This window comes from Thermobia domestica, chromosome 13 (genome assembly GCF_964235325.1).
Source record: "Thermobia domestica chromosome 13, izTheDome1.hap1.1, whole genome shotgun sequence".
Classification (NCBI taxonomy): domain Eukaryota; kingdom Metazoa; phylum Arthropoda; class Insecta; order Zygentoma; family Lepismatidae; genus Thermobia; species Thermobia domestica.
Genome location: NC_137466.1, coordinates 155523622 through 155537523, shown reverse-complemented (window position 1 = coordinate 155537523; position 13902 = coordinate 155523622). Strand labels below are relative to the sequence as shown.

Here is a 13902-nt window from a genome sequence, read left to right as displayed (position 1 = left end):
TATATATATATATATATATATATATATATATATATATATATATATATATATATAGAGAGAGAGAGAGAGAGAGAGAGAGAGAGAGAGAGAGAGAGAGAGGAAGAGATACAAATATGGAATACCATTTACTTTTTGTTTGACGAAATCAATATATTTGTATAAATTAACACAAAAAACTCTATAAATGCTGTGTAACATATCCTTAAACAATATCCAAATTTTGTGCTGCGTAAAGGAATGGGAAATATTTATAAACATCAATTTCCAATAAAGTTGCAAAATTCTTACTTTAGAGAACGGGGTACAAATATGGAATACCTTGAACATTTTCGAATAAACACTTTCAACAAGCAAAATTAGTGAGCTAAAAAAGTTGAAAATTGAACCAAGTTATAGGAACAAAGTAGAACCGAACACCACTGACATATTACGTCATTGTACAGTTCTCTTACATAAGTCACAAACGTAATAACCATGTTCATAACCTGCACAAGCAGTGTGAGCCTACTCAGTGCACATCTGGCACATAACCCATTCTTCCCCTTCCTTATCATATGAAAATTTGCCCGAGCAGAAGATGCATTTAGCGTCCTCGCTATAGGGTGTTCAACCTTCACCAATATCAATATCAGAAGAGTCGTCTCTCACACTAAATGAACTATCACTATCACTCGCACTGTCGGACGTTTCACATCTTGCTGGTCTTCGTTGTCTCTTGTTTCGTTTGGCACATTGCTTCCTTGCTCCCAGAGACATTTCAATGAACGCTTTATATGGTGATGAAGTCAGAATATTGGCAGTTCCTGATTTTCTTCCCCTGCTTCCCCTTTTCTTCCCTACGTTGGGCACAGGCGATATGTCCCATGGAATAATCACTGTACCGCTGGTAGATGCTCCTGATTCATCAGCACAAGAAACACTCCCACTGCTTGGCCCAATTCCTTTCTGCTCAGCTTCACTGACACTGTCCATTGTTTCACTAGATGCTATGAAATCTGCATCTGTGAAAACATTCCGATTTACTGGGTAGAACCCTGTAATTCGAAAGCCATTCACGGCGATCTCACCAGTCTGGCATTTGAGATAGGCCTTACCAAAGAGTTCAGCAATGTCCATGTTAGTCAGAGGCCTATCATGAAGCCTTAGCCACATCCGCACTTCCTCGCTATAGTAAGACTTCAGTGGACTCATGAACGTTCTGTCCAGTGGCTGCATTTTGTGAGTAGCATGAGGTGGGAGGCACAAAATGCAGACATTATTCTCTCGACCCAAGTTAATGACATCTAAATTTCTGGAGTGGCTATAATGACCATCCAAAATCAAGAGAACAGGTGACTCAGATGACGGTTTCACTTTGTCGATGAAGTGGAGGAACCATTGGGTAAAGAGATCATTCTGGATCCACCCTGAGGGATGACAAGCAGCGACAGACCCAGGCGGGGCACCTCTCATCAGCTGATTGTTCATGTTCTTGCGGGGAAAAATGAACATGGGTGGTACGAATATTCCACTAGCACTCATGCAAGTTACGACTATCACCAGAGAACATCTCTCAGCAGAACTTAGTGCTGCCACCTGCCGCTTACACTTCACTGCAAGAACTCGTTGTACTTTGCTCTGCACCACACTCAATCCGGTTTCGTCAACATTAAATATCCTGTCTGCTGGGTATTTTTCTTCTCCATTTCTTCAGTTTGGAGGTCGAAAAATTTGTTGACATTTCCCTTTGTGAAGCCGGTGGCCCGTTGGAAAGAAGTTGCTTTCGAAACGAGCATCTATTCTTATGCCTTTTCAAGAAGAGGCGGAGCTATCCTCTACCAGCTCTGTCTCCCAGAAATGGATTTGGAATCCAGTTTCTTTTGGCTATCTGAAAGGCCATTGTTTGTAAGTCTCGTCTGGTCAGTCCAAAAAATTTGTTTTCCATTGTTAGAGCATATTGAAGTAGTTGTTCTTCAATTTCTTGCGGCAAAACTGTCTTCTTCCCAAGCTTGGTTTTGGTGGCTTCATTCACTGTCACGTCTGATTTAGCCAGTCGGAAGAGAGTTGCGCGTGGAACATTAAATGTCTTGGCTGCCTTCAAATAGCCCATCTTTTTCTGTCGCACCGATTTTATTGCCTCCTGCATAGCAACCTCATCCCACACTTTTCTAGCAGGTGACAATTTTCTTCCTTTCGATGTTGTCGCCATATCTACAGTTGAAACCCAGTTCTAGAATAAGGGTCTAAATATGGAATACCAGGTATTCCATATTCGAGCCACTACTGTCTTGCGAAACAAAACGTCAAAACATTCACAGTTCAAACAATAGAAAAAACTAGATATATGGTAATGTCGCTACAAATGTCCTCTTTCCAAACGAACAGAAGTGTATTTGAATAGGCACGTGTATTAGAAATATACGACGAAATGCTCCTTACCTACAAAAAATTCACTTCATCGGGAAAACAATCAAAAGAAACGACGCGTTGCTTTCGGCTTTAAACTCAACAATGACTACTTTTGTTAACAAAGGAAGGAAGGAGGGATTGTTTCGCAGTTTGTTCGCTAGAGTACTCACATTACCTTACGAGATATTATAGTATTCCATATTAGTGCCCCTATTCCATATTTGTACCTGTTCCTCTCTCTATATATATAATTCCACATTATTTAATTTGTCTTGGAGAACATTATAAACATTTTTATAATACATCATTTGGGTTTGATAATGCCGTATTACTAGAACATATAATACCATTGGAATCAAACAGATGTGTGGACATTGAATGAAATAACTGATGAAAATTAGTATGGTACTTGTACCGATTATGGCCCAGGTCCCTAATATGGCCCACCCACCATATCTCTGCAGATTTATGTTAGTGCTACTAGATGACAATATAAACTATGTGCTCTGAGCCACGCAAATATGTATACGCTTTTCATGAGGACATAGTTTATATTGTCATCTAGTAGCACCAAAGTAAATATCCAGAGAAATGGTCGGTGGGCCATATTAGGGACCCGGACCATAATCGGTACAAGTACCATATATTTTATTTCTATATTGTAGTTTGAGAGCATATAAATACATACACCCACGTATCTTTCAACTAATTGTGATTTGTAACTAGTACTATGAGAGCTAGATTCACTTGAATAAAATACTTAAGAGTACTAAATTATATTTTATATCCCATCCTAATGCCATATTTGTAATAACTTGGAAGCTTAGAAGAGAAAAGCTATCGGAAACATTAACAAAATTTGGATCGTGCTCTTAAGAAACTTAAAATAACTAAGATTATACTGTTTCGATTAGTGTCATTAGGATCATCGAATAGAGCGTGAAAAAGATCTAAACAAAAATTTAATCAAAATCTATATTTTTCTTTTAAACATTCTCAAGGTGTTATTAAAATAAAAAAGTTGCAAATACATAATTAATATAATTTGTATCCTGACTTGAGTTTAAAATAAGATTATTTTGAAACGGAAACACTTTAAACGTAACTAAGCAGTCAAATTCTTTATTCAAAATGTTATACACAGTAATATTACTTACTTATTGCATTAGTTCCTCTATTATAGAACGCATTTACTTGAGTTGGATCAGTAATCCATCTAAAATAAATAAATAAATAAATAAAAAGGCATGAAATTTCAAATAATTGACTTTTTCCATTATCAACTTAAGGTTTCTTTGCTAAGCTCACCCCCACTTTTTAAAATCTTAGTGAATAATATAGGCAGTCAGGATCTCACATACAGATGGACGTATATAACATATAGATGACGAAGGTAACATACATTTATGTATGTGATATATATAAAGATTGTTAGATGTCAGGCACCCTGCAACGGCATGATGTAACATCTAAGGGCAGTGCCTATGTACCTTACGGATAACGTATGCTCCGTAATGATTTCTGTAGTAACCAAGAGGATTTCGTATATTTGTACAATATACCGCTGTCCAGAGAATGGATTTTTCTCACGAGGGAACCTATCCAAGTGCAACTCTGACTTCGAGTCGAGACTATGGCCGTTGGATACCTTGTCCCAAAAGAACTTAACATGAAAAGGGATACATCCTCGATCGCAAATGCTGCGGAGATATAAGCGTGAAAAGTTAGAAATTGAGCTTCATACTATACATTACAAAGTCGGATTGAAGGTCAGATTTTTCGGGAACGGTCGGGTAAGGAAACTCAGCGAATACATATCAAATTAGTTTGGGAAGTCCAGCACCTTTTGAATGAAAAATTTGTGTCCCAGGGTCAATCGCATGATCCCAGGCGGGGTCCAACTCAAAATTTGCAAATGGAACTGGGGTCAAGTAGGATATTGTATGAAAGCTATTGTTAAATAATAAAAAAAAAAAGAACAAATCTCAACTCCCTACGATAACCCTGTGCAAACGGGCAACTGGTCAAAATGTCAATACAACCTACATCAGAAAATCTATGGCCAAGCTTCTAAATCCGTTAAGTTGCGACAATAACAAAACAGAAAAACACGTTTTAAAGTGCAAGGTACTGAAGTAAAGCAAATTGCTGCAGCCTCTCACACAGTTGCACAACGGACCTTATCCAAGTATAAGTGTTATTTCGAATGACCAATGGACCATAGGATGACCATGAGCATTGGTTTTCGTATCCTAGTAGAGAAAGGATACATTATCAATCGCAACCGTCGTGGAGGGTGAGAAGGTCAGAAGGCAACGGTATATGCTTCCCGCATCGGGACCCTAGATTCACAGATTGCATAGTGAAATTTCTATCGGAGGGTTGGAGAAAACTGGGATAATGGTGCAGAAATAAAATATATCGGAGGATGCTTTTGAGAGAGAGTGACTCTGCAGCAATTTGCTTTACTTCAATACCTTGCACTTTAAAACGTGTTTTTCTGTTTTGTTATTGTCACAACTTAACGGATTTAGAAGCTTGATCATAGATTTTCTGATGTAGGTTGTATTGACATTTTGACCAGTTGCCCGTTTGCACAGAGTTATCGTAGAGAGTTGAGATTTGTTCTATCTTTTTTTATTTAACAATAGCTTTCATACAATATGCTACTTGATCCCAGGTTTCATTTGCAAATTTTGAGTTGGACCCCGCCTGGGACCATGCGAGTGACTCTGGGACACAAATTTTTCATTCAAAAGGTGCTGGACTTCCCAAACTAATTTGATGTATTCGCTGAGTTTCTTTACCCACCCGTTCCCGAAAAATCTGACCTTCAATCCGACTTTGTAATGTATATTATGAAGCTCAATTACTAACTTTTTACGCTTATATCTCCGCAACGGTTGCGATCGAGGATGTATCCCTTTTCGTGTTAAGTTCTTTTGGGACAAGGTATCCAACGGCCATAGTCACGACTCGAAGTCAGAGTTGCACTTGGATAGGTTCCCTCGTCAGTGTAATATTGAAAGTTATTCTGAATACTTATTTTGAAACGCAATGAATAGGCTTACAATTTTTGGAGCTAAGATGCTGATCAGTTATTATGTCATATACATATATGGAGTGTAAAGTTTAAACTGATAAAAAACATTTCCTATTTCTATATTTTTTAAAATTCAAGTAATGTAAACAACCCAAACTTTGAAACTTATTTAAAACCAAGGAATAGCAGTATTTTGAGTAATTTTGATATTTTTGTTGGTACTGAACTCGTGAGATAGACTAATTTCACACGTTCCTCAATAGTATCTTTAAAGTTATATATATATATATATTCACAATAAGTTTCAATAGTTTTTAATGACAAAATGTAAATACATGTATTACTTTCAATTTAATTGTAATTCTTAAAATTATAAAACTGTATGCAAAAACTTATGTATTTAATATGAATTTAGTACGCTTTGATGGGTAAGACTATATCAATGTTTAAACCTTTTCATTTAGAGTTTACGGTAAACAGATACGATGCTTTAAATATGTCGTCAAAGTTGAAAGGCAGATAAGGCTCAAGAAATTATCTATATAGTACCCTTTAAAAATTGAAACGAATCATGAAAGATTTTGTAAGAGCTCTTCTTGATAATAGTAGAAATATGCCCAAATCTCTGAATGTTGACAAGCTACGATTGTACATCAAACAATCCCTTTTTCTAAGGATCAAGTTTGTGTTATCGTTAAGGTAACACCGCTCGCGAGAAAGAATGTCAGGTTCTGTATACAATAAAATAATTTAAACAAGTTCAGTGCGGTGGTCTCTACTTTTTATTTACACATATAACGTCAAACAAATAAACTTCCTAAATTAATTTTTCTTATGAATAGTTTATTGTCATATTTCCTACAATCTGTGATTCTAATTTTGCACAATGTGGAAACTCCTGTATCAAGTGCAAATAATAATAATAATAATAATAATAATAATAATAATAATAATAATAATAATAATAATAATAATAATAATATGTGTAATATATACGAGGTACATTCAGAAAGTAATATTCCTACGCGTCTCATAGCTAGGAAACTGTATGTAGAGCAAAGCGACTGCGTGCACGCGAGAGAGTAAAGTCCTAGTATGACGTATGCACTAGCAAAGCTTTCAAATGCTCTCGGTCGCGTCGTGGCAGTGGTTGAAGATAGACGTTCTTGTTCCAGTTCCCGTTACGTGTGAAGTGCGAGCAGTGATAAAGCTTTTGTAGGCACCGATTGAAATCCAAAGTCAGCTGTGTCAGGTCTATGGGCCTAACGTCATGAGTAAGCAGATGGTTCTTTGCTGTTGTACACAATTTGCAGCAGGACGCCAAAATGTGTATGATGAGGAGCGTAGTGGGACGCCGGACGACGACTGTGCACAGTACTTTCCGCGTGGACATCATCTGCTTGAATTTCGTCTTGCAGGAAGATCCACTGCAACATCAATACATTGACTGCTGCTTGGTTTCTGGAGTCCTGTAATCAACCCACGTTTCATCCTCTGTGATGATCTGGTCAAGAAACTCTTCTGCCTCATCGTGGTATAGTTGCAAAAATGGTAATGCTGACCTCATGCGCCTTGGTTTGTGTTCTGGAGTCAGTTGCTTCGGCACCCACCTGACACAGAACTTCTTGAACAATAGGCGCTCCGCGACAATGGTGTGCAATAAAGAGAGGAAAATTTGCGTGAACTAACCGCTGAGTTCCGTTGTTGTGAAGCGACGATTCTGCATCCCGAATAAGGTCCACAAGGTCGTCTGTGGTGACGGTTGGCCTCCCACTGCACTCCTCATCATGCACATTTTGGCGTCCTGCTGCAAATTGTCTACACTAGCAACGCAGTATCTGCTTACTAATGAAGTTAGACCCATAGACCTGGCTGACGATGAATTTCAATCGGCGCTATGCCCTGTGGATTCAAAAACTTTATCACTGCTCGCTTCACACGCGGCTGGAGCTGAAATAGGAACACCCATCTTCATCCAATGCCACGACGTTACTGATAGCACTAGGAAAGTTCCGTTGGCGCATGCACCATGTTAGGACCTTACTCTCTCACGTGCACGCAGTCGCTTAGCGCAACATACGATAGGCGTATGAAACTTACTTTCTGGATGCGCCTCGTATGTAGTCTATGCGTGGTGATTTATTAATACTTTCAGATTCCGAAACATGACTTTCTGTTCGCTTTTAGAACGTAAATGTCCGGCCCTATTGAAAGTCTTGGGCCCCGGTTAGAAAACCTTGCTGGGTACACCCCCGTCTTCTTCACTTACAAAAACTATTTTCGAAAATCCCTTCGTTTCAGGAAAACTCATTTGCAAGGTTAGTAGAAGCCAGGTCAGGAAATGACCTTTAAAATGATCAAAAGAATTAAATAATCATTTCGTTGTTTCCAATGGGAAGAAAGGGGTCAAACCATATGGTAATAGCTAATTCTTGAAAATAAACTATAATATGGTTTGATTAGCCTCCCTACATTTTTGGAGTGGCTACAAGACTTCAATCAGTTCTGAGATTATTAATGTTTGGTATATGGTGGTACATTTACAAAAGATTATATCCTGAAAGTATTGCATTTTGCGTTCTGAGGTCCACAAGTAAAATAAATAAATAAATAAAAGCAAACGTTTGAAGAGTTCAGCCTTTGATAAATTTCGTCCAGTAGATTGATTTCTCTTATATTGTTTCACTCACTGGAACAGAATATTGTGTTCATTACTCGTCATGACATATCACAAACATTCATTATCAAAGGACACAGTGGATCAATAGTGGAGCGCTCACCTCTAGTGTGAGGGGTACCCGGTTCAAATTCAAGCCATATGAATTTGTGGTGAACAACATCGTATCCGTGGGTTTTCTCGCGATTCAGACGTTTCCTCCCACATGACAATTCCACCAATTCTTTTATAATCATTCACTCTCATTAATCATACGTCTCCCTTTGCCTACAGGACATATTCGTGGACATTTCATTTTACTTTATTCAGTAATAAGCCATTGCAACTAGTTTGCTCTCATTACTGTGAGACCATATCTGTTTAATTGTTGCTTGAAATATTAACTCATGTGTTCAAAATTCTTCAGCCAATTTGTAAATGTTCACATGGACTAATATAAACAATTTACGAGTATGTTCCATGGGCTAAAGAAAACGACAGTAACCGCGAAAATATTATGATGAAATAATATTGCTAATGTGTGAAGTAGTTCGATAATAACACTGGTAAATTATCAGAATGCTCATGAACATAATTATTATCATCGTAAGTTTGTGCGTCCTTGTGTTGAACTCAATAAAAAATTTAGTTTATTTCTACTTGGAGAAATGTTTTTTCATGTATTAATTTCCTTGGGCTTCCCGTGAGCGCATAACTATCGAATCCACGATGAACTTGCATTTAAGAAATTAGCACTCTACTATCAAATAACTATGCTTTTATATTGTTGACTTTTTTCCCTTAAGAATGAATAAAATTCGCTTCGTAAGGTCGGTCGGTGACCGAAACATGAGAATATTAATTAGTTTCTTATCTCAGGCTGCAAATAATGTCAATAACATGGTAAATTAGTACACTTCAACTTTGTCCTAAGATATTCAAGTATATTCAAATAATTGGTAATAAATAAATAAATAAATAGCTTGCTTTTTAAATAAACCTTAAATTCTGTTACTTTTCGTATTCTTCGTGTTATTAGCAATGTCGTACACATTTGAAAAACATGCGTCGTATCTTTCGCTAAGCCGTTTCTCTAGTGAGCAGCGCAGATCTTTTCCCCTGTACCGACGTGTGACGTACAAACATGGTGGTCGTAGTTTTAAGCGCACGAATAGCAGACCGAAATTCAATCGCAAATTTCGACTGGTTAGAATCGTTGCATGAGGGAAAAGAAGTGTTCTCTGTGATCAGCTATCTCTGAAGTTTTTAGAGCAATAAAAAATCAGTGGAAATGTCCATTCTTTCATGATTCGTTTCTTTTTTTAAATGTTTTTAACAGCCAATATTTTCTGGAACAGCACGCGTATTTTTTTAACAGCTATCATGCATTGCTGCTTTGAGAAAGTGTTTTTAACCACTCAACACTCGTGCACCTTGTGTGTTATACATGCCAGCAAGACTAGGAGTCACACCACCAACGAGTGACACTTTTACCTTTCATCTTCTTCTTCTTTCACTTCCTCATTGTGCATTTTGAACTTTCGTAAAATATCTCTAACCTCTTTAGAAATAAGCTGTAGCAAATTCTCAACATAAGTCCTTCTCGATATGTTGATCTATGTGTTTCAGAATTAAGACATGTAAAAACAATCATCACTATCTTGAGAAAACACATAGAAATATGCAATATAATAGGCTAAATAATATACAAAGTATAGAAAAATTATCTATAAAATAAATACATGTATTGTATTATTAATTATATAAGGTGTTTCAAAAAACAGTGATCTGATTTCATAAGGCAATATATTTTACATGCATGAACCATTAACGGCAAATTTTAAAATACATATCCAAATTCAAATTTTCCTTTTGTAAGTTGCTGGTTAATGTGGTTGGCGGTAGGAGTCTCCCTGGTGTACTGCAGACAATACATTGGAGGAGAAAACGTCATTTTCGCTTCCTGTTTAGCTAGCTAGTTATAAACAAACCAGCTTTGAGCGGGTCATATGAAGAAGTTTAGGTGGTACTCGTCTCTGAAAATGATTTGTTTCGCTTTCGGATATAACCATAACAGTTATGGTTATTGCGCGTTTTTTTTTTTTTTTTTTTTTTTAAGAATGAAGTTAGAAATATTGTATTACAATATATTGAAGAGAAATAATATCAAAGCCACACCGTACAACAGCGATATAATGATTAATTATTTATTGGGGGGGACAGATATAGGCCTATATCAATCTTTTTGAAGGACCCTTTCTCTCCTTGCATAATCTGCCAGAAAAATTAAAATACTTTTTTTTTTTTTTTTTTTTTTTTTTACAAAAAGCTCCCTTGCTCTGTTTTTCGTCTGTTTGTTACATTTTAAGCCTAATTTATCTTTTTAATATATATTTATACTCAAAACACTATAATATCGTTTCTTAGTAAACTGATAACTGAATCACACGTTTAAAGACATAGTATAATCTCAAACAGTGTCTGCTTCAGCATGGAGTGTATCGTCTTCCTCCGCTCTTTCCAGGCCTCACCAGCGCAAGTTCGATAACAATTTTACCCTTGTTGTAACACATATGTGTAAATATTTGAAACTCGTGATACAATTGAAATTTTAAGACAATGGATGATTTTAAAATTGGTGTTACACACATGTGCAAGACAATCGAATTTAAGTGAGCACAAGCTAACCTAACCGTACCTTACCGCATATAAATGTTGCTAAGAGTATAATACAGGCAATATAGTAAAGTTTAAACAGGACTTGTTAATTTGTATAATTTTGTTTGACATAAACTATAATTGTTTCATTATATCGATATACGCTACGAATATGATTTTTTTCTTTTTTGTAAATTTACTTCTAATCTACGAAAAAAGTTCTGCGCAAGAAAATTATTTATGTAGAGGAAGAACATAGAAAAAGCGTTAAAAAAAGTGACATGGTTACTAAGAAATTGAAATGCAAATCCATTTGCAGTAATTAACAGCCCAGGCTTGTGTACCTGTCTTTATTTCCACGCATACCCAACCTCACTGATCCGCCTGCTCCCTACAGATGCATCCTTACATACGCTCGAGCTTCAAGCTGCCCTGAATCATCATAGATGTAGTGTTACGTGAAGTGACCACCCAGCATAAGTTGGTACATGTTTCTCTTATGAGTTTTAATACATGTGTATGCTTGCATGTTGCAAATCTGTACGCCGTTCGTGGCAGACGGAAAGAAAATAATTCAGATAACATTAGAACATTAGATAGGATAGTTAGAGAATTATACTTTTTAAATAATTATTTCTGGTGACGCCTTTCAACTTTACTAGTGCCAAGCAGGGAATGGACACCCACTAACAGAGTGAAGAATAAATTAGGAAATTATCTCCACAAAGAGATGATAAGTTTCTGAGACCAAGCATTCGTAATTATGTTCTAAAATGCATTGGTTATTCTAGCGCTGTACTCCGTTGCTCCGAATATCTGATCACTGATTTTAAAAAATCAAGTTTCTCTCATATTAAACATTATCAATGAAGCTAAACAAATAATATGACAAAAGTATATAGCATAACAATTTTCAATAATTTTGATTAAATTCAATCTGAAATTATTATTAAGGTGCGGTGATGTACTTGCTTCGGATTGTCACTCACTTGTTGTTCAAGTTATTGGCGATTGCAGTAATTAAAATGTAGAGTAATTTTGTTTCATATTCTGATAAATATAGGCTTCATATACGCATAGAGCAAATATATTTACTGCTATTCGTGAAAACTTTTGCCTTTTTTCATAATTTTAAGTTCATCTTTCACAAGACTCACAGGTGTTACATACGGTTATTGAAACTGCAACAGTTTGTTTGTAACCAATATGGCTGCGCCCAGTAAAATTCACGATTCTAAACTTAAGGTTCTAAGTTAGATTGTAGGTATTATGCATATTATGTTGACCTAGTCCAAGTTCATGAATAAAATTTACCATGAAATAATTGTCGTTTCCATCTTTAGCAATGCCACGTGATGGAGAGGGAGGCCTCATCACTGCGAAATTAAAATGCCGCTAATTTTACAGTAAATATATGATATCTTCAAATAGATAAAATATAATCGAAAAGTGGAACAAGACCTCCCTAGACAATGCAATTTTGCGTGAGATACCGTTATCATGACTCATTTATCTTTTCGATTTCCAGTCATTTAGAAAATCGGCATTTATTTTCGCGTTTCTAAATAACTACAAACGGAAAGCTATTAGGTGACTCGTGATAACGGTACCTCATGCAGTATAACATTGTCTATGGAGGTCTTGATCCACTTTTCGATTATCTTTTATCTATTTTAAGATATCACATAATCAGGGGCGTCATTTCAGACTTCGCTTGAGGGGGGCAATAGCACCACCGATATAAGACTTTCCTGTTTTGTACTAGTATATTAGTAGACAATCCATTAAAGTATATGTATTCCTTAAACTCTTGGGGGGGGGCAATTGCCCTCTCCTGCCCTCCCTAAATGACGCCCCTGCACATAATTACTGTAAAATTATCGGTATTTTAATTTCGCAGTGATAGGGACTCTTAAAATCTCCCAATAGGATGACGTTACCGTGTGACAACGCTTGTAATAGTGAATCATGGCAAGCTTCTAAGATGTACTGGGTACCGCTTGTTCTTGTGCGGTTTATAGAAGCACCCAACAAACACAGAGCAACGCTTTGGAATAAAAACTTGCACAAAAATAAATTCACAGTCCCGTTCAAGATGCAGTCTTCTCTTGCTCTTCCACTTATTTAAACAAATCATCACTCCACCTCTACGAGTTATGCGGTCTTTACAATAAATGGAGAAATTATTTGAGAGATTAATTTCACTGTCGTTCACTGATTCATTCAGTCACGATTCGGTCACTGCGAAGCAATCCAGTTCCCTTATCTCACCTAGGTTTATTGAGCATTCAAGTAATTTGTTTTTAATACTACGAACATCTTAGTAATATGTGTTAAAAGCACTGGTGGAATTAGGATCGGATGGGCTAGGGTTTACGTAAATATCACTACAAAGGAGAAGAAAACAAAAGAGAATGTGGTACTGTGTTTTTTCTTTTGACTCATACTTTGTCATACAGTCACTGGTAGTTCCTCCGTCACTATTAACGGTACCCGAGAGCACATGGCGGTCCTCTTGGTAATGAAGGCAGCAGCAATGAAATGGAAAGATCTTTCACTACACTTCAGTCCATGTTTCATTGGTAATACTTCACTTGGGAAAGTCATAGCACCAATACTACATGAAGACACCAGAACACGCACATAAATACTACACACAACCACCAAAAAACGTAAACAATAAGAGTACCACTTTGCATCGACTTGGAGCTAAACGCCGTCTTGCGATACATTGTGGATACGTGATTATCACATCGCTAGCCTCATCGCAATTCCCTAGAAGCACGAACAGTAGACTAACAATGGAAAATGATAGGCTAGCCAACTGCCAACGTTGGCCCAACACTGTAATTGGCCTCTGTGTCGAGCATTTGCCAACGAAGTCCCTGGGAAAGACGTTAACATTGTGGATGAGAGTGTGAGATCGAAACTTGGATAATTCGCAAATTGTTAGTTGACCAACGTACACTTTAATCTATGTTAGTTAAATGCCTGCAAATTGTTGGTTTACACTAAACTCTTTGGCCCAATGTATTTTTTAATGCTATTTTTGCAACAACCAATTATCAACAATGCCGACTATTAGCCAACGTTGCTGCTAGAGCTGTTGCTTGACTGGAATCCAGCTACATCTTTCTCCCAAGTAATTCTCCAATTG

At 36.8% G+C, this 13902-nt stretch overlaps 1 protein-coding gene across 1 annotated transcript in view; it reads right to left on the bottom strand.

Annotated features, from left to right (window-relative positions):
- LOC145667827 (uncharacterized) overlaps positions 1 to 13902 on the bottom strand; it is a 99158-nt gene that overhangs the window by 29036 nt on the left and 56220 nt on the right. The window contains exons 11-14 of the mRNA XM_081735259.1: positions 9582 to 9703; positions 3546 to 3604; positions 1819 to 2190; positions 612 to 1532 (exon numbers count right to left, since the gene is read on the bottom strand). Of these exons, the coding sequence (XP_081591385.1) occupies positions 612 to 1532; positions 1819 to 2190; positions 3546 to 3604; positions 9582 to 9703 (1474 nt within the window). The remainder of the gene's footprint in view (positions 1 to 611; positions 1533 to 1818; positions 2191 to 3545; positions 3605 to 9581; positions 9704 to 13902) is intronic.